Raw genomic sequence first — 22,075 nt, forward strand, 5'->3', positions numbered from 1 at the left:
TATATATATATGTATATATATACATATATATATACGTATATATTTAAACACAGTCACAGTTTGCAGAACAGTTTCAGTCCCGGGGTAATAGGGTCAGGTTAGATTATTTTAATTGTTTTTATTCTTTACGTGAATAAAGTGAGGAAAATGAAGCCAAAGGGATACAAAATAAACTCAAATAAAAAAAAAACATTACGAATATAAAATATATTCCGGGATCAAAGTCACTCTGATACTGTTTCTATGCATGCGTGGATCTTATGCTATGTATTTGTGGATATTGAGACTGTTCTTGCTCCATACAGATTTGCCACAATCTCTGACTTATAGAATGAATTCAGTTTTTATTATCTGATAATTTTGTGGCACAATTTGTAAGTTCATCGAAAGAAATGTCTTCCCCCTTCTGTAGGGTATAGCTGTCATGGTTTACCTAGAAAAATATATATTTTTATAGACTTAAAACAAAGAGGACTGGAAATTGCCAGCAAATCTGCTTTAACAGAGTATTACTTTAGGGGTTTGCACACATGATTTACGAGGCTATTTCTGTTTAGATCATTTCTCTTTCTGTCTTTTTTTTATAATACAGAAGAACTCAGATGTGGAAAGATTTTGAACAATTTTTATTACATTAAATGTTTTGTGACTCTGATAAACCTGGAATTTATCACAGTTGAATAAACAGTAAGCATTTATCTAACTTAGTTACTCACTTATTTGCTTGGCTCTCTATTCTATTATTGGATTTGTTTGATTATTTTTGAAAGGACTACTTTTGGTTTTGTGACGACCTGGTTGAATAATTAAGTAAATTTGTTTACCAGTCCATCCTGATAAGGTTCACCAATGATCAATGCTATTGATTTTTCAATTATCTGACTTTGGTTCAATTGCATTTTTTTTTTTTTTTAGAAATAGCTGTTTAACCAAACAGATAAATGTCAATTAATATTTTCTATAGTGTTTTTTTTTTCTAATAAACTTATTTTTAAAACTGCTGTTATTTTCAAATCCCATAACACCATATCAAAAAGGAAACAATTAAAGTTATTATCTAATTTTCCTTTATAGATTAAGTGTCTTTTACCGGAATTCTGAAATCAAGTTTGATGTCTAGAACATCCAAGTGTACTACTGTTATGGTTTTCCCCTTGTGGATTTGAGTATTTGAGTTTCTTTTTAAGTTTTCTGTTCCTCTTTGATTTATTGTTATTCTGTGTTTTCCTGTTCATTGGTTTCTTTTCCGTTTGCTTATATCTAAGCAGTCTTGTATTTATTTGAATTGTTCTCTGTTGCCCCCTTGTACCATTCTCCTTTCCCTTATCTCCTTCTGTTTACTTCTGTCTACACCTGCTCTCCATCAGATAATTAGTCCTCCCATTGTTTCTGTCTCCTAAATTAACACCACCTCTGCAGTTTCTCATTGTTGGTTTCTTGTTGCTTATTTGGCTCCGCATGTGTGTTTCCCCCAGACATTTCCTGGTTTTTTGTTTCCTGTATTTTTGGTTCTTGGATTTTGTTTCTGTTGCCTTTTGATTTTATTAACCTGTTGGTCCTTAACCAACCTCCACCTCCTCGTTAACAACCACTACATGAGAAATTTAAGCATATGCATACTTAAGCTAATTAGCTCCATCATTAGGTGTAGCAGGTTTACAGAAGAGTTTTAAAGGAGGCGTCACTCTTTCATTAAAGGAATATCTTGACACATAATGATTTGCTTTAGAGATCCCTAGATGTATGTTTGACTATTCTAAATTCAGGATTCAACCAGCTATGTATGCATACTTATAATCTTCTATGAAGCTGTGTGACCAGATCTTTTTGTGCTGTTGCAATGAAGGTTTTCTGTTCTTTTCTGCCAATTACAGTTTCCTCCTTTCTATTCTGAGGATCCTCCATGAATATCTGCTTTAACTTAAGATGAAAGGGCTTTTATCTCTGAATTATTAACTGGATTTCATCATATCTGCTTATAATAAGGAATAACTTGTCATTAGTGATTTATTTTCATTCTTGGTGTTGCTGGGTCAGATACAATATTTGTTATTGCTTTGTGGGCATCAAAAGTTTCCAGGCCACCTTTTGGCCCTGGGCAGGAACATAATAATTATATGACGTACATCCTAAAGTTTTTCATAGATTGAAGAGAAAATTTCAAATTTGGATGCAGATATATCGAGTTCTCTTTTTTGCCTTTTTTTTCCACCTGAACTTCCTCTTAAATGAGCATTATATAAACAAAGTCCTTGTTCACAGAACTATCTTTAAGTTCTGCACTTTCTTCTAGCTGTGTGACTACGCCCTGAGCACATCCAGTGGTCACCTCACAGGGGAAGCTGTTCCAGTGGCAGTGAGGAAACAAGTATTAACCACATGGATGCAAATAAAGAAACTCCTGCCTCAACAGTGGAAGAAGGCTCTTTCTACATCAACGCTGGAAATATTCAAGAAGGTACCATTGGATGCATTGTCTTTCCTGCTTTGATTATTCTCTTGGGCTTCTCAGTCAGAACAAATCAGATTTTAGCCTTAGACTGGTGGAACATGTAATTACTGCCTAGTGTCAAAATTTTAAGCTAGTAAACCAAAGACGCATTTATTCACAGGAAATATCTTGAATACAATCTTATAGTTGGTATTCAGTGAAACTTACTTATGTTTAATTTCCTCATGTAAGATTTAAAACAGGTAACACAATGCCAAACAATTGGCCTAGCAAATAGACACATTAGGCTTTCTGGCAGCTGGTTCATATTTTTAACATGTAAAGAGAATTAGGTTCTTTTGGTCTAACACAAGAAAAGAAAAATCATTTTTATCATTGTGAATTAAGAAGATGATTATTTCTATAAGGAACAATGTTACTTACCATGATAATTTCCTTTATGTTGTATAGAACATGCATGTAAACAAAATGTTTTTATTTGTAGATGCCTATCTTAGGCCAAATCGATTTAAAGTTTTTTGACCAGCTGATTCTAGTTAAAATTAATTCCTGCATTTCCTTTTTGTTAGGTTCATTACCAGAGGTATATTGAAAGAAAATGTTATTTTAAAGAAATTTAAAAGTGTTTCCAGGTTATGTCAAATCATAGATCCTTCACTTGGCAGATTCTTTTTTAAACTTGAAATGATGTGAGCTAAGGGACATTTTTAGACTGAAAGTGGTAGATGTTTTAATCCTTAATGGATTTGTAAAGTAAAACATATTTTCTTTTTTTTTTTCAACCAATCGTCTGCTCAGTAATTAGAGATGATCCAAGGTAAATTGATTGACTGATTTCTTTTTCTCCAGTACACTCACTAAAGTTATTTAAGAACGTATTTTAGAAAATATATCACACAAACTTGAAAAGTTAAAAGAGATTAGTTAAGAAACAAAAACTTTAAGAAACTTTAAATCTTTATTGCACCTAGATAAGATGAATTCATTTCTTTTAAAAGAAAAATTTAGTTAGAGAATATATATTTAACATCTTTCTGTTAAAAAACATTTGTGCTTCCAGCTTCAATAACTTTCATGAATGCAGAACTTCTTATGATGAATTTAATAAAATATACTTTTTATCGGACAGACATGAAAGTTTTATTTATATATTATATTTATATTTATAAAAATCTCTTTGAAGAGAACCTGCTTTAAATAGAATTTTTTTAATGATCTGAAATGTTATAATAGTTTTGTGAACAACAGGTATTGTGGTGGATGAATCTTCCAGGACTCAGAAAAAAAGCTTCAGTTATATATGAACAAAGTCTGCCATTTTAGTTTTCATTTCTTTTTTTATAAGTCAGAGATTATTAAAAGATGTGGTAAAGCTATTTTTAAACCTCATATCCAAAACTTTCCTATCTACTTGAAAAAGGCTGTCAAACGTTTTCATTTATATACTAAAAATAAAACAATTAATAATGAAGCATTTTTTTGTTCTGACAGTAAATGTGACATAAAGGTGAGGATGGCTTTTAGATTAAATAGCTGGTTGGCTGAGTGTAATAAAATAATGAAGCTGTAAATATATTATGTTTGTAAGGGTGCTTTTGCCTTATCTTATTTTTAAAAAAATAAAAGGTTGATTTTAGGGTCCTGCCCAAAATAGTATGTTCTACTTCTGGATTCTGTCAATCTACAGGTCATGGTCGATAACCATGAGTAGTGTCTCTGAAACACCTAAAGGACAATTGAACAATGGTACACAATTGTATTCTGATCTTATAAAAATAAATTCGAAAAAACTTAAAGGGGGGAAAGTATTTTTTATTTTTTTGTGTTATTTTAAAAATGGTTAAAAAAAACAAAACAAAAAAAAACAGAAGGAACTTCTTTTTAAAGTATAACATTTACAAGAAATCGAACTGCTACTATATATTAAATGAACGTAAAAACTACTCTTCTTTGACTGGATTACATTGATGATCCAACCAACAGTTTTCATTTTACATTTTTTCAGAAATGACAAGTATAAAATTAAAATGTTTTGCTACTTTTGTCAATAATTGAACAAATATAAACGGAAGGGAGTTATTTTATACTGCTTGTAGAGAAGATTTTTAAGGCCATAGGAAAATAAAATGTGTGTGCAGACAATTACTCACTTTGGCTTTTTATGTAAAACGAAAACAATTACTCACTTTGTCTGTTCATATAAAATATTGTATCATTAAAATCCAAAACATTAATGTTTTTGGCAGTTATTGTCAGGATTTGGTGTTGGTTTGAGGACCCAAATGCAGAGGCAAGTAGGCAGAGGTGAATTTAGGTGGGTTTAATGAGGTTCACAGGAACTGACGCAGGAATCAAAAAATCCAACAGAAATATCAACGAACCAGAACCAAGGAGACATCAGGGGAAAACCAAACTCTAGTAGCCAGGGAGAGACGAGGTAAGCAGACAGACATTAGACGAGGATCCAGCAAACAGGAACCGAAGAGGGTGGCTTTTAAAGGGGACAGAGACGAAGAGAGGGCTAACGAGGGGATTGAAAACAGGTGAGGGCAGAGCAGAAAACAGCTAGGGAAAGAGGACACAAGAGGGCAGCAGAGGACAACAAATGGTAAACCAAGACTGTGACAGTTATAGGCAGGATGAAGACTGTAAAAGCCAAGTTCAACCATAGTGATTACTATTTTCTATGCTGCAAAAGTACTACAGCTAAGACATGTCTATTGTTTTCTACATATGTCTCAATTTAATCAGTCTCTTAATTTAAAATCAAAGTAGCCTAATAAGGGATTAACTGAGAGAGGGTAGATATAATTTCTACACAAGTAATGGATAGAATATGTAGCCTACCACTGCTTTAGTTAATCTCTTTTGCTTTGTAAAATTTTAAATTTGATTACTGTGAATTAAGAATATACAGGAGTAACCTAGGCTGAGCATCTGACATGCTTTTAGCCCTAAAATGTAAGTATAACTCATCAAAGTGACACTTATTATTCTCCTGCAGGTAAAGTATTATCTGCTGATCATTAGTAAACCCAACCCAACTAAAAAGCTGTCCATTCATATTTTATCCAACACTACCACACATCTAAGTGTTTTGTGGTCTTTTTTTTATCAGCAAAGTTGATGTACAGTATGTATTTTCTGTAATAAGAGTTAGGAAATTGGTCCATATTTAATAGAGTGCCAGATTAAATAGCCCAGCAATGTTCTCTTTCTTGTTTGCAGAGTGAGAATGATGAAGATGCGGCAATGAATCGTGTGCTGGTTGGGCTGGAAATGCTTCACAGCAATAAGAATCCAGGGCATAAGAATTTTTTGGATCCCAGCCCCTCAGCAGTATGTACCTCCCCGTCTGTTTGCCCGCTGTAGCTGATGCCCAGATGGCAGCAGCAGATGTCTCAATGACCTTAGTCTTACAAATCTGTCAAATCCTCATCATGTGTCAATGCATTGAGAAGTAATGTTTTCCTGTTGTGGCTATTATGATTAAAATTTTATTTGTTAGACCAGGTCCATATTAATTTTAGATAAAACTGTTTTCCCTGAAACATAATACAAATGGAAATTTTTTAATAATCTTCTGATTCATTTATTCATTTTTTTTGTTGCTATGATCAGCTGTTCTTTCAAATAATTTTCTGGTTTTATATCCAACTTCAATGCTTTTAACTCCAGACCTTTTTGTAGGTTTTCAGTTTTTGCATTTAACATTTTCTTCAAATAATTAGCCTCATTTATCAAAAATATGGCATCATATTTGGTCCCTGTGTTGATATAACATGTTTATAAAACCCTGCCTTTACTAGGGAATTCTTGCAAAATAACAGTTGCCTTTTTTATAAATTTGGTGACTGAAAACAGCTGTTATTTACACACCACACACCTATTATTTAGTACCCCTGTCATATTGCTCCACATTGGCCAAAAACAGAATAAATGCAGCCCGATCTCCTGCGGAGTTGTTCCACTCTCCATAAATCATAAAATGATGAGTGTTACACAAAACACTGGGTTTTCCCTCTGAGTGTGGTGCAAAGCACAAGAAATCTGCAGGACAGTCACAACTAACTTTAAATATTTCCTTTGCTGAATAAGTGGGCAAGCAGTCTGGTTTATTATGTTCTACACAGCTTTCAGATAATATTTATATTTCTGCTATGAAATGTCTTAACATAGCCTTTGCCACATTTATGCAGTCTGCCTTTCAAGCCTTCAGTGAAAACTGATAAAGAAAAATAATTTAATAATAGAAGCAATAGTAAAGCCATCCAGTAAAATTAGAAAGGTTTCCTTGCAAGTCCACTCTGTTAGAAACTTCCACATGTGATTCTACTGATAAAGGTTTTGGGTGGCTTTTGTCCTGACATCCAGATTATAGCATCTTCAGATAAATATGAGCTTACACCATTTGTTCAGCTGTATGCATGGTTTAGAAAGAGTTTGTTTTATATTTTCTTTTGCCTCCTGTATCAAGCTTAACCATTAAATCTTTATTTATTTTATCGCTCATAACCTTTACATTTTTTTTGTTTCTTTTCTTTGTCTGATCTCAAACCTTTCAGCTACATTAACTTTGTTTTACTCTTAATTTTATTTCTTTTTTTCCTAAATTAAAACATTATTTCATTCTCTCCTTGGTCATCTCTTGTTTCCTTATTGCCTGATCTTTATTCCATTTCTTCTTCCCCTGTATTCTCTTTGAATGTCTTCTCAACTGTTCTTGTTTTCCCTTCCTCACCTGAAGCTGGCGGACATGGCGTCTGAGTGCAGCTGGTCCGATGCTGTGGTGGAGCTGCAGGTGTGGTGCCAGCTGGCTGCCGTCTGTCACAACGTCAACGACCACAGCTTGGTGTTACGCTGCACCCAGACAGCTTTGCAACTGGAGGAGGCTGCAGCAAAGTGTCTCAGTACAACCCCGTGCCTTTTGTAAGTTCAGTTTTAACCACTTTATACTCATACAATGAATGTCATCTGAAGGGACTGCGGTAAAACTGATACCTATAGTTATATTTTGTGTGAACAATAAATGCATTTAGCTACACTAGAACAGTTTTATGTTTCAAAAACTGTCCCTTTGATGCAAAACCCTGGAGGTAGTTGTATGAAGGAAGAAGAGATATGCTTAACACTCTTTGAGAGAATTGGTGACATCTTGTGCTCATCAGGAGAATTGCATTGAACAAGAGCTGACAACCGCAGGCTTAAATTTTATCCAGTTTAGTTTAAATGAATTTTCTCTGCTTAAATTAACTCACTGATACATTTGTTGGGTTTTTTTTATTTTTTTGGCTTTATACTTAAAGTTTATTATTATTTTTTTTTTTTTTACTTTTTTTCTTTCCACAAATCTCTAGATATGGACCAACAGCGGTAAATGAGATGCTGAGCAGTGCAGCATGTTTGAGAGGTCTGAGCCTTGTCTGCAAGTCCAATGGAAGTCCTGACAGTTACAGGGAAGCTTTGAATGTGTTTCTGTCCGCTGTCAGGTAATGTTTAGAATAGACTGATGTATGGTCCAGAGTCTCAGGCTCAGCTTTATTCTTCACTTTTTTTCTCCTTCCCTTGTCCATAGCTTTGCAGAGAAAGCTGACAGTCGAGAATTGTGTGTCACAGCTGCTGGGCATTTCTGGAACACTTGTCTGCCACTGACACAGAGTCTTCGGGACAGATGGTGGATGAAGGAGCACCTGGAGAAGATTCTTAATGCCCTCAGTCATACCAGCAAAAATAATGTATCTAATTTCATTATACAATCATACTTAAAGTTTACAGTCAGAAGTTTACATAACTTCTGTAGGGCTGAGAAAACAATAATATTTATATTGGTACAAGTGTCCTTTATTTGAAAGTAGAATAAGAGGAAATTGGGTTGAGAGTGTTGGGGAAAGACACGTGGGAACTGCTTCGGTTAAATTTAAAATCAAGAATTTGGTGCAACAGTTAAATTCTAAAGATTTGTATGTAATGCACGCTGTATTGAAATTACATTGTCATATTCTAATTCAATCTAAGAAAAACTCACACGAAGAGAAAAGAATATTAGGAGAAATGTATTGATCCAATTACTTGTTCTTTGGCGCTCAGACCTCAGCAGGAAACATAGTGCCAAATTTTGATTGATATGCATGAACAGGAGCAAAGAATGGGGCTGTTTCCCCACAGCCCTGAAACTGGTGGTGGAGTGGAGATAGTTTAAGTTGGTCAGTCTGTAGACTGCTGGTTAGCAAGACGGTATGCTGAGCTTTATGGGGAGATCCAGTGGATTGCGTGAGCTGATACTAGAGCTTCACTCAGGGACCTGGAAGATGGAAGTCTAGTTTGGATAACACAGGTTAAGAGAACCTGTCCATGATGAGCAAGCATGAAGCGAGAGTGAAGAGGAAATACTACCCGTTGGGAAGAAACCTCTGGCAGAACCAGGCTCAACATGGCAGTCTTCTGCCGGACCGGTTGAGATTACACAGGGAACGCAATAAGAGTCCGGGAGGAATGACACTCTGCTGAAGGTTTAGCTACAATCTAGGAGGAGGGGCTGGAGGTGGGTTGAAACAGTGTCATCTGAATTAAGTCACACACCGCCTGCGCACAGGAGCAGACCAGTGTGATCGGAGGCCTTTTAAGATGAACTTTGGATGCCGATTGGCTTTTGTGGAGGTGTGGTTCAAAGCTGATTGGCTGTGTCGCAGGTGGATGTAGGAGAGCAATGAGTTTATTCAGTTGAACTTCTGCCTAGGCTCCATTATATAAACATAAACTTTCACAATTATTTGCTCAAATGTATTTTTGTATTTTTCAGATATACCGCACATCCATCCATCATTTACATCCATCAGCAATCTTCTGTGATAACACAAGCAAGATTTTTTTATGATTAATTTATGCAACTTGGTTTCTAGACATGCATTAAATTCAAATAAAATACATAATTGGACAACCCAATAAATGCTGGAGAAATTCATTTTCAGAGGAAGACCAAAATTTTGTTTTTATACATTTTATTGCATGATTTAAGAGAAAACCCCTAACTAAATGGCTATGTAATTTCAGCATTAGTTAATTTACTGTAAGCCAGCTCTCTTGCTTGTTTTGTGACATTTGTGTAAATTCTGTCTTTTTAGAAACACAACAAAAAGAGAGGATTGGTGACCTTCAGTGAAATGCCTCACGAGACTCCTAAAAATGAAGCAACAAGTTAGTACTAGAAGGTTTAATTTGTTTAGGCTGTCTTCAAAGTCTTTGAAAGTCTTCAAATTGACCTATTGGGGCTTTGCTTTTCTAACTCAATTTCTCTATCAATGCCACTGCTGAAAAATATTCCTGCACTATGAGGTTTTTCAGGTTTGACAGTCAAAACTGCATACTTCAATGCATCTTATTGGAATTTTATGTGATTGACCAAAACCAAGTAATGCCTATTGCACTTAATTAGCAAAGAGGCAAATAAGAAAGAAAAGAGAGAAGCAGAGATTTGAAAAAAAAGTCCTTCCAACACTACATTCATTTTAAAAAAATCCCGGTAAGGAACCTGTAATATGTGTGATCCTGTTGGCATATTCTCCTACCTGAGCTGTGGATCTCTGCAGCTCCCCCGGAGCTACCATGTGTCTTTTGGCTGACTTCTGTTCTCTTATTTGCTCTATCAGTTAAACTCTTTGCATTTTCAGATGATGGATTAAGCAGCAAGATATTTAAAGCTTGGGCTATAATTTACATCCTAAACCTACTTTACCATTAAGCCTCTTCTCCTTAATGTTAAACAATGAATGAAGTGAAATGCATACAACAGATTAAAAAAAAAACCTCTATACAGTATGATTGGATTGAATTAGCAATCTATTCATGAATATTTTAGTTACGGTAGTTTGTGAAGTGAAGTGACATCAGATGAGATCTGAACTGAAGCTAAGCTACACAAATAAATCTAATTATGTTCTTGATAACAAATCTCAGAGGCCAATATGATTCCCACAAGCTGACTCTGTTTAATGATTAAGTGACTACTGAAGGAATTCTTTTTTACTATGTTATATTTAGATGTATTAAAGAAAATAGAGAATTGATGTAAATCGTGCCATAATTTTCTGATCTTTATCTGTTCATGATTTAGAGAACCATGCATCATTTTCCTTTCATTTCACAGTCATTCACTGCATAACCCATAAATGTTTTATGGTTTTAAAGATTAAAACATGTGCAAAAAGGTTAGGGTTATGAGTCTTTTTGGAAGGCACTGAACCTTTGTCTGTTTTTTTCTTATTAGATGATGACAAAGAACTCTGTTTGAGGGCAGCAATTACTGGTTTGTTGGTCTGCATCCAAAACGACAAAGAAGAATATGCATGTTCTCTGCAGCTGCTGGATAAGACATTAAGGGAAATGCCTGGTACCAAGCACCGGCTGTAAGTTACAAAGAGCTACTAAAAAGCAAGTTAAAGGGGATTGTACAGTCATGATTACCAGCATTTTGAGAGTCTTTTATACTTGTTTTTTTTTTTTTTTTTTCCAGACCTCTTCTTGAATATCGCATACTACTTAAAGCGCGCCTGGGAGAAAGCATAGAGCATGACATACAGATGTTATCAGATGAAAATGGACAGTGCTGTTCACTGATGTGGCACAAGGCAGCGCTGTTTGCTATAACTTTAAACCAACAGCTAACCTGCTACCAGAAAGCTTTCACTGCTCTAATGGTATTGCTCCTCTTTTAATCCCTTTTAATGATAAAATTAGATAAAATAAATTGATTTTTTAATTGATTTGAACCTTATAACCTTTTAATTCCAATTATCTTTTCTTAATTAAATACTAGATAAAATTCAGCAAAACTTCATTATGTGCTAAAATGATGTAGCTCTTTCCTGTAGTGTTCAAAGTCTCTACCACCATCATGTGGATTCATTATAACATTACATCTGTGTTTACATAGAAATGAATAAAGTTTTGGATTTGTGAGTAGCACAGCAATTCTCTCCAGGAAGAAGGAAATATCCATGATTTATAGAATTAATAGACTTCTTTTGTTTTCTATTGAAATCTGTTAAAGAGCACAGAGTCTCAGTGGCAGAAGGTTGAGTTTTTGCTTGAATTTGGAGAATGGTTGTACTGTCACAACTTCCCCACATCTGAAGCCCAAAATCAAGTTCATTTGGCCATAGACATCCTACACTTGGGACCTGAACAAGCGTCAGAACCAGGTTGAATGCATGTCATCTTGTTTGTTCCCCTTGTGCTGTCTCTGTTTATATATTTTTATATATTTCAAAGCTTACATGTATTGTTTTCCTTTACTAATAGATGACAGGAATTTAAAGACAGAGACATATGAGGACATACTTGGAGTCCATGGACAATTCACACAAAACCTGTCCAGTCTGAAGGAGGTGTGTAGACTGGACCAATTAGTAGGCGCACACACTTTGCTCGCCATCATGTCTGACCGGGCCTCATCTCATCATCAGCACAACCTGCTTCTGGCCTTCACTTTTGTTCTTCAGATATTGCAGGTATTGCATCACCTCCATCATCACTTTATTTTGACCTTTTGGAAATCTTTTGCATCTCCTCTCCTTTTTAAGGTTCCTTGAGAGTCATTTTTATTCCACTGCTTTCCCTCAGTTTATATTTAATTGGTTGGCTGGCTCATTCAGACTGATTTGCTCCACCTCTGGATGGATGATTACAGGGTTTGTCAGGGACTTAAGTATGTGGTCTCTGGTAATTGGGGTATGGTCAGGGTTTGTTCAGGTTAGCATGTTGTATGCCTGCTCGCTTGGATGGTTTGCTCTCTGGGTCAGGATGCTCCTCGGGTTACATGTGATTGTGACTGTGTCCCTGTTTCTCTGTCATTGTGCCCACACTGAAACTCCCAGCCAGTGGCTTTTCACTTGGCCAGCCAGTGGCTGTTATGGGGAAGGTTCCAAAGGACTCAAAATTATTGGTTCTAAGGAGTCTTTGCATTAAAAGAGAAGGCGGCTTATTGAAAGCTGAAGTAGAAATTTGGTGTTAATAGAAAGTTTTGTTTTGACGTAAAGCTGACCGTGTTAGGAGGAAATTGTTTATGTTGGGACCTAAAAATATGAACTCATTAGTTCAGTTCTTGCAAGCCTGCCTTGTTATTCATTGATTTAAAACCAAACTTCTATCATTTTAGGTGGCTGAGCCCATAGGCCTTCAAACATTATTTTATCTTTGACCTCTGCAATACGGGAGCTATAGGTTGGATTTCCTCCTGATAAAATTATAATAATAGTATCGATAGTGAGGATTATGCTATGTTTTTATTCTGACCTACATATTATATTTAATTTCCAGTCTTTTCTCTTTATCTAGCATTCCACATCTTAAGGCACTTTGGTTGTTTGTTAATGCATATAACATAGCATAAATGTTTACTAGTAGATTTGTAATTTCTATGTATTTACAGGTAATTTGAGTCATATTTTGTTGCGGGTTTCTGTAACTACAGTCTGTGAGATTTTCAGTGAGATAATGAAGAGTCGGCCCGTCAGTTCTCTTCCATCCACTAGATCCAAAAAAAGCAAAAAGGGGGCCAAACATGAGAAAGTGGTGAAAGACATAATTCATTTAGATATAACATTGTGTAAAAGATATATTGCAAAAATATTTTGTTGACAAAATTGGTTGAGTTGGACCTGAAATATTGTAAACTGTGGGAAAAAAAGAAGTTTAAGTATTACCCAAATAATGCCAAAATAAATGCACGCTTACCTGATTGTATGAAATACAAGCAGTGGTAATATTTCAATTATCTCAGCTTGACAAATCTCTTAAAGGAAAAGTCCAGTAGCAAGGAATAACCAATGGATCATTATTTAAACCTAAAACTAATACGTTTGCGCAGTGATTTAATGAATTTAGCGTTAATCAGTAAGAAAATAAAAACAATAATTTTTTGCCGTGATCACTGAGTTCGGGAGCGGCCATTTTTGCCCAAATATAGTAACAATCACTCCTGACATCTTCTGGCAGTGACGTCATGGTGCGGTAAGCCTAGCGCCATTCTCCGCGCTTTACAAGCAAAATCAATGGGAACTACTAGACACATCTGCAATCAACAGTTATTGAAGATTTCCAGAGGACTTCACCATTGAAATTCACCAGAGCTATAGTGAAACTGACAATGCCCCACGTGCATGGCAGCTGGATGTTGGAATATAACAGGTAAAAGTGAAAAACAAAATGAGATATTTCAACTTTCCGATTCCTGATCCTCCACGGACGGGTTCGTCGTTGGATTGCCAACTTGAAGAGGGAGGATTTACCATAGAACTTCTGGCCAGAGAAAAAACACGTAAGATGTAGCCAACATTTTTTAAAGAAGAATGTTTTCAAGATGACTTGGATAATAGCACATTGCGACAACAGATACAGCAGTGGGACTTGATCAACAGCCGATACCGCACCGTGACGTCACAAACCAATAGGTGGCAGTAGTGTTCTTTGACAAACATGGATGTCTTCAGTAAACCACATTCAAATGAAAATTACTCCTATTTAAAAACACTTATCATTTATTGAACAGTATGTAATAATTTCATATTTAAAGCACTTTCAGATATTGGAATTCTGAATATGACCGGACTTTTCCTTTAAAAACGAATGGATAGGCACATTTTTGCTGAATGCAGTAAAGGATAATGCCAGCTTTTGTTTTTGTTTGTGTAAGCAGACTATCCCATTAAAAAAAGGACAATGCTGTGCTGTAATGGATCAAAGTCTTCCTTCGACCACGAAAGAATGGGCTAAATATATCTGTCCTGAGGAGGCCAGACAGATACTCAAAACCACCAGCAGTCCCCAATGTATCAACAAACACAGCATTGTTAAGCCGGTATGTCTGTAATATAGCTCACTTTAAGATATCCTTATTATTTAACACAACAGATATATTTCAATAAAGCAGATATTCAGTTTTATTTTTAGCAAAATACCTAAAACCAGCCAAAACATATTCACAGCACTAAAACTTGTTCACTTTTTGCCACATTACAAGTGTGTCCTTGAGATTATTTTTTTGGGTCATCATAGTCCCACACAAACATGGCCGATTTAAGAAGTGGGACATTTTCTAGAGTTGTTTAGAAAATAAATATATAAAAACTATACATCCGAGAGTCAGAGATTTATTGTACCTTAATTTATTGCAATTACAACTGTGAATATAATGGTGTCTGACACATCTGCAGAGGGAATCCTCAATCATCTTCTGCTTACAGACCAGCACAATCACATGCATCTGTGAAAACTTCATATGTTACCACTGATTTTCAGTTGGATTTAGGTCAGGACTTTGACTGAGCCATTTAAACATTTCATTGCTGTATGCTTACAGTGTTGGTCCTGCTAAAAGATAAACCTAAGCTACAACTTTATATCTTTTGTAGCCTCTATTAGCTATTATGCTAGAATCGCTCTGAATTTTGCTTCACCTTCCCATCATGTTTGATCAACTTGATCTGCATCATCAGTCTCTTAACACTGTTTAAAACATCACTGAAAAAGTTAAAAGTTATGCAAGAAAAACAATCTAAAACATAATTGCAAGTGACTTTGTATTAAAATTGTTCTAAATGGGCATCTGTCTTGTTTAAATCGCAATTAATTCAGGGATGTAATTCTCTCTTTTGTTTAAATATGCACTTTGTTCAGTGCAAGTTAGGGTTGGTAATCCGGTTTAGAAACACTTTATGTTCTATTGAAATGGTCTTTCCATCCTGAGAATAGTCAATACTTTATATATTCAGAAAAAGGAAGGAAAAAATCAGACGTCAGTGAGAGCTGCAGGTCATTAAAAACTGACTGATCCCAGCTATTCGGTTCGAATGGGAAAAAAATCACATCTCTTCATCTCTGTCCCTCTAGCTCTCCAACATAACCAAACATAAATTTTATATAAAATGTCAGTAAGATATATATTTTTTTAGTTAATATGGACCCAAACAATATCCTGTTTAATGTTTGTTAATTTTGTTAATTGGAGTGTTAAACCTTTCTTATTCTGTTTGTGCATAAAGAATCAAAGCCTGTTTTTTCTAAGACTGCTGGAAAAAGAACTGCGCTCTCTGTCTCTCGACCATCTCACTCTGCCCATACTGCACCTTGCTGAGATTATTGCCCACGACTTGCTTGAAAGGCAGAGCCTCTCTGATCTTTACAGACTAAGGTAAAGTGTCAATGAAAGGAACAACAATGCCTTGGACATCAAAGTTAGTTTTTTCTTGTTGAGGTATAGCAATGAATTCTTAAAAAAAAAAAAGTTGGAGATAATTTTTCTTTCAATCTGTAGGGCACGTAAAAAGTTCTCAAATGCTAGAAATACAGCTGTTTTGGTAAATAAGGTCTACTGATGCAGAGAGGGTTGCTTTTCCTTAATACCTTCACTGGGGTTCTTTGGACCAAAGTTTAAGAAGATTAATTAGTCCTATGTAGGCTATTAACCCTTCTTAAAATCTGTAACAGTTAAAATGAACTGAAAATAAAAACTTTAGAGCTTTGAAAACTAAATAATTTGTTGAAACCTTCAACCAATGTCAAAAGTGTTCTAAACTCTTGCTCCATAATGTGCCACCCTTAAGTTTCAGGATATAAAAGTTCTATAGGGAGAAGTAACTGAAAGAAAATAATCATATGGACATATGCAGCCAGAACACACAAGGCAGGTCTTTTTAGTAGAGAGGATATCAGCTTTAAACTACAGTTTGAAATTCAGAGTGCTTTGGGGTCTTATTATGAAGGTTTACCATACTGACTCTATCAAATAATTCATCTTTTAAGCGCCTCAAGTAAAAATCTTGAATATTATTTAGGTAGTCTTGCAGAGTATAAAACAGACAGATACAATTTCCATCATCCAAAAATATAACAACTTATATGGAAGCTACTCTGATGAAGGTTAGTTAACCTAAAGCAAAATAAAAAATGATGAGAGGGATATAGAACTACTATGCATAATGTCTGTTCTATATATGTTTAATTTACTTTTGTAGTTATGGTCCGTCATATCATAAAATATCTAATATTCTCACATCACCCAGCATGGTTTATGATGGTTTTAACTCTGATAGAGACAGCAAAGCAGAGTACAGTAAAACAGCCTCTAGATCATTTTAATTATGTAGAGAAATTAAATACAAGCTGAAGCAAAGACCTCATTGTGGAGGTAAAATGGAAACATAATTTATAATTTATCCTTTAGGCAGCAAATCCCTGTAAGTACAAAACACCAGTAGTAGCCAAAAAGTTAGAAGAGTTAAAAGAGGAACGACAGCATTGTCAAGTTATTGAGGAAATGTCCTTCGCTGTGGAAAAATCAGCGCATTGGTTTAGTTTTTTATGACTTTAACAGCTTTCAGATTCACTGACTATGATGTTTATTCAGCTAAATCTCTTCTAAAACTTACATTTTTGATTGAATTTCTTCCCAATCTATATAGAATTGTGAACACCTGTGCTGAGCTTGGTTTTGACTCCCATCCGTCATATCAGGGGAAGCTTCCAAGTCTGAGTAAAATTCCAGTACCTGAACAAATAAAGTATGTAAACTCAAACACACAATTATATTGTTTGAACATATTTCATGGTAAACGTGTTTGTTTAAATCATGACTTCAGGTGCCACAAAGATATGATGTATTCTCAGGAGACGGGAATACTTACCAGAAAGTACAATCAGGTCAGCTGCTTCTCACAAAGTCTGTTCAGGTGTTCAGCTATATATGAATGTATTTTCCTGGTTATATTAATAATATGTCAATAGCTGCCAATTTTAAATAAATCTGTTCTGTATATTGTGACTTTTCAGAGAGCCAAGCTGGGTGAAGAGATATTTTCTGAGCGGCTAAGTGAGGATGTGAGTTCTCAGAATATTTGGCGAGAAAAAGCTGAAGTTTGCCTCAGCTTGGGTCTTTATCAGTCAGCCAGACACCTTCTAGTAGAGGCCCACAAGGTGGCAAAGGTAGGTTAAAAAAAACAACAAAAAAAACATAGTTTTAGGGGCATCTCACCTCAGCTTTTAATTCTCTTTGTATTTCATACTGACCTTTATACGCTAAAAAATAAAAACTCATTTGTTTTATAATTATTTGCTTTTGTTTGGTCCATGGTTATTATCAGTTTGCTGTGTTCACAATCTACTGTTAACAGCTTGTAGTTTGTTAGGCTCCCTGTTCATCAGTTGTTATTTTTATACATTTACCAGGATTCCTAACGGCTCTAAGTTTTTCTTTCAATTCATCCAATTTTAGGAATTTGGAGATAAGAGTGTGGAAGCAAAGACTTTAATAAGTCTGGCAGCCCTTGCCTGTGAGGAGCAGAAATATGCCACAGCTCTGATTGTGTTGGATAAAGCCCAAATCCTCAAGGGGGACCATGATTTCTGGTACCACCTTACTCTCGTCAGGGTCACAGCTGTAGTGGGGCAGCAAGAAGAAGATTGGCAAACTAAGGTGATGAACAAGTCCATTGACTGAGGGTTAAATGTAACACATTTCACACAGTAGCATATCTATGTTTTTAAAGGTTGGTCAAATCATCAAACAAGGATGTGAAGCTTTGCAACTGATTGCAGGATTGCAAGTGAACAGAGCTATCGAGCTAAGATTCATGATCACTTCTTTGGAAAAGAGGTACTTTTAGACCTTTAAGCATGTTCAATCGAGTTTGATTCTATATTTAGTGTCCCGGCAAATGTAGTTATTTTATATTTAGGTTTCATTTGTTAATTTAACATGATTATCTGCCTATGGTTGCTTTAGATCAAATTTAATACATCTGTAAAATCAGCCTTTTAACATATATATAGAGTATTAAAACAATCAGAGCCTTTCAATCATCTGTTAATATGCCACATGGTGTAATTAACGGTTATCTACTTTATTTCAGAGGTGCAGTTGAATGTATTAAAGCCATTGCTAAAGCTCCACCTGCAGATGCTTTCAGTACGGAAGATGTTGAGAGGCTGATGGCTGCATGTGATACACTCAGTGCGTCTGCAGATGCTCTCACTAAACTGAACTATGGACAACAGGCAGCAGAGGCACATAGAGATTGTGCAAATGGTCTAAGGTCAGTCCATTGCGGTTCTAGTAGATATTCTGCTCAAAGCCTATCAGCCTTTTCTTTTTTACCAAAGGAATCCTTTGATTAAAGTGATAAGCTCGTGTTTAGTTTTAACACAATTAGTGTTTTTGCAACTAGACATACAAACTTCCAAATTTCCAAATTTGTCTCTTAAGCAAGTATCTTTTTTAATTAACAGTTCATTAGAGTAATTACAACAACGTGTTGGTGACAGGTATTCAATTCAGTTTATTTATATAGTGCCAATTCATACTACATGCTATGTAGAGGTACTTTACAGAGATACAAATTATGCCGTCAGGTTCGTTAAAAGTTCTCTTCCAAATTAAACCCAGCTAATTGCATCGAGTCACTGATTATGCAGGAATTACTCTTCTTGGATTGGCATTCATGTGATGACAATAGACATTTACTTGCATTGTGTTGTTGGTGATGCAAATGCTCACACCGAGCATGCATGCAGCAACAGTGGAGAGAAAAACTAAATTCTAACAGAAAGAACCTGCAGCAGAACTTGGCTCGATGTGAACGGCCTTCTGCTTTGGTTGCTTGAGGAGCAAGGGAACACAGAAGCATTGATCCATAAAAACGTGCTGCGTTAGTAAAGGTAATGGTAAACTAGCTTTATATAGGTGGCTCTATCTAGAGAACAAACCATTAAGCAGGTGAGCTGTGAGCCAGTTTTCATGTCAAAAAGGATGAAGGAAAGCACATGTAGTTAGTTACAATCAAGGGCCCAACTTTCCAGCAGCAGATGGCTTCCTCTGGGATGATCTCACAGCCCGAACTGAGTGTCAGACCAGACGAAGCTACTATGACGAGAGAATGCAGAGAAAAAAGTTAGAAGTTGAACCTCACAAATAATGCAGAATTGGAGAGTAGAAACAGAATCAAGCAGAATGATGAAAAATGGTCCCAATATCCTCCAGCATAACCATAGAGATAGCTCAAGATTATCTGAGCTACTCTTAACTGCAAGCTTGATTATAAAGGAAAGTGTTAAGCCTAGCCTTAAAAGTTGACAGGGTGTTTGCATCACGGTCTTTAATTAGTACAGTGGGCGCTGGTTGGAAATGGACACTTCACTCACGCTCCGCGTGTTTCACATATTGTGTGAAAAACATGTGACTACTATAGCCACTAGGTGGCAGTCTGAGTCCATTTCGGCAACCCAGGAGAGTAGTTGATGTCACAGGAGAGGAGCCTGATAACTGAAATATCTGCCTCCCATTCTCATTCTACTTTCAGAAATGTAGGTACCACTAGTAAACCTGAAGAATGAAAGCAAATTGCTCTGTTTTAAACATAAAAAACAATCAGATCTATGATATAAGATGGATCTTGGTTAATTAGGGCTTTATAACATAAGAACGAGGATCTACATTCTATTCTAGATTTAACAAATATAATCTATTCTGGTTAAGCTGTTGCTTTATGCTGCAAACTGTTGAGAGGCTTTGGATGCTGAAAATTTTCTAGTTTAAACAACTTTAGCAATAAAGCACACATTTTTGCCAGTTTCCAAAGCCTGTATTTAGCACCTATGCGACATCTTGACACCTAAAACTGACCCATGTTTATTTAGGAAACAGTCTTAAAAATGGAAACACCAACATTGACTTTTCATCTCTGGGGTTTATTCACTGTCTCTAATTCTCTTCCAAACATTTGTATTCCTCTGCAGGCTTCTAAGCAGCAAGGTCAACGACGTAGAGGAGAAACATAGATACCTCATTGATGCCCTTTCCCAAATGCAGCTGGCTGTTTCACTGCAAGAACATGTGGTACTAAGGGATCAGAGGCTGTTTGTGTCTCAGGAGGTAAATATAGAGTGTTCTTGTTCAGGATACAGCTTTCAAGTGGATATTATTTCCCCAGTAATCATGGGAAGGATCTATCTTGTTCTGAGAATTATTTTATGTTTGGAGTAGCATAATATGATTAACATTTGGATCATCAAGTACAGAGAACAAATCTTTAGAAATTTTCAGTTTCCTACTACCCACACTATATAGAGGCATCTTTCACAGTGGTGATTTAGTGATGCTATAAAAATTTGACAAAGGACAAAAAAAACGCATTCAGAGGTAGAGCAAAATTTTGTAGTATAACTGCAAAGTTTAAAGAAATAGTTTAAGGTTTTCTTTTTATTGCCTCATTTATTAACATATCCCATATAGGTCAGGTGAAACCAGCTGCCTTGAACAGTGACCTAAACAGAGTTCAGGTCTTGTAATTTCTACTGATTACAAATGCAGCTATTCTCTAAAGTGCTCAGATGTTTGTAGTGAAGAATAGTGTCAAACAGCCTCATGATGACCAATGCATACAGTAGATGAGTCAGGATGAAGGATGTGGGGAAGCTGGGTCCTAGGCAGTACACAGGGCTGATCCTTCTATAATCCTAAAATAAAAGACTCATTCCAAACTTACCCCCAAAGCCATTGTTGAAAGATATTTCCAAATCTGTATTTTAGATTTTAAAAATTTGGATGAAGATTATCTGGCATCAGTATAACTTTTCTTCAAAATGCTTATTGTAATAGAAGCTGGACACTACGTTACCCCGTAGGAAAACACAATGGTGAGATTATCATGCTGTTTGGCTGCTCTCCTTTAGCTGAGATAGGAAGCTGGTCATGAAACATAAAACGGCAGGTACAAATTTAGTTGATGATCATTAAGGCTCACCATCATTGATGTTTGATTAATTTACCAAATGTGTGTTCATTTACTAAAGAAGAATGGCAAATCATTGTTTTTGGATTTACAAAGCTCATAGACACACACAGAAAATATGCAGCTCTAAATGCTATTTAAAGGTTACAACAAAATACACAGTCTTAAGGACAACATTGTTTTATCATAGGAGACAATTAAAAAAAAATGTAATTATGAAGAAATCTTCAAATCACTTTGCCACAGTATATATTTCTTGTCTGTTTCTACATGGACAACTATTCTACTTTCTAGCGTTTGATTTTCAGAGATTCCTATAACAAAAAAACGAATTTTTGATAGTTTTATTTAGGGTTCTGCAGAACTTGAATAATAACTCATAAGATATATTGCCTACCAGCTGCAGTAAAGTAGACCTACAGATTGCTGTTCACTTTTGGGGAAGCTGATTAAAAAACATTCAGACTTAGAAACTTCACCTGAAACGCTGTGGAAGCCTGTTAGTTTGGATCCTTCTGTCTGCCACTCTAACAGCCAACCACTGTGGTGAAGATTGATGGGTTATTTTAAAATTTGAAATTTTACCATCCTGTTGAAATTATCTTGAGCTTGTTACTGTAAAGTTTACTTTTCCTTTAAAAACCTATTTGTAAATGGCACACAGGTTATAAGGAATTTAAAGTTATAGTAAAGGCATTAAAGCCATTGTTGTTGTATCGCTGTTGAATTTAGAATTCCTTCACCTGTCCTTTCCTGCACAGCCTTTTAAAGCCTCCATTATAACTACTTTTTTCAGCAGCAGACATTTGTTTGCATCTTCTAAGTACTGTAGAAAATCTCCCAT

General features: G+C 35.6%; 1 protein-coding gene across 1 annotated transcript in view; it reads left to right on the forward strand.

Annotated features, from left to right (window-relative positions):
- The window catches only part of cfap46 (cilia and flagella associated protein 46), a 51,384-nt gene that overhangs the window by 25,747 nt on the left and 3,562 nt on the right, over positions 1-22,075 (forward strand). Inside the window, 19 exon segments of the mRNA XM_015393203.1 lie at positions 2,294-2,458; positions 5,681-5,791; positions 7,200-7,381; positions 7,810-7,941; positions 8,028-8,187; positions 9,574-9,646; positions 10,716-10,854; positions 10,962-11,145; positions 11,499-11,649; positions 11,750-11,958; positions 14,145-14,306; positions 15,490-15,638; positions 16,909-17,007; positions 17,086-17,146; positions 17,276-17,428; positions 17,718-17,918; positions 17,992-18,098; positions 18,355-18,537; positions 20,237-20,372. Coding sequence (XP_015248689.1) covers positions 2,294-2,458; positions 5,681-5,791; positions 7,200-7,381; positions 7,810-7,941; positions 8,028-8,187; positions 9,574-9,646; positions 10,716-10,854; positions 10,962-11,145; positions 11,499-11,649; positions 11,750-11,958; positions 14,145-14,306; positions 15,490-15,638; positions 16,909-17,007; positions 17,086-17,146; positions 17,276-17,428; positions 17,718-17,918; positions 17,992-18,098; positions 18,355-18,537; positions 20,237-20,372 — 2,757 coding nt within the window.

The sequence above is a fragment of the Cyprinodon variegatus genome, unplaced genomic scaffold (genome assembly GCF_000732505.1).
Source record: "Cyprinodon variegatus isolate N-32 unplaced genomic scaffold, C_variegatus-1.0 Scaffold630, whole genome shotgun sequence".
Classification (NCBI taxonomy): domain Eukaryota; kingdom Metazoa; phylum Chordata; class Actinopteri; order Cyprinodontiformes; family Cyprinodontidae; genus Cyprinodon; species Cyprinodon variegatus.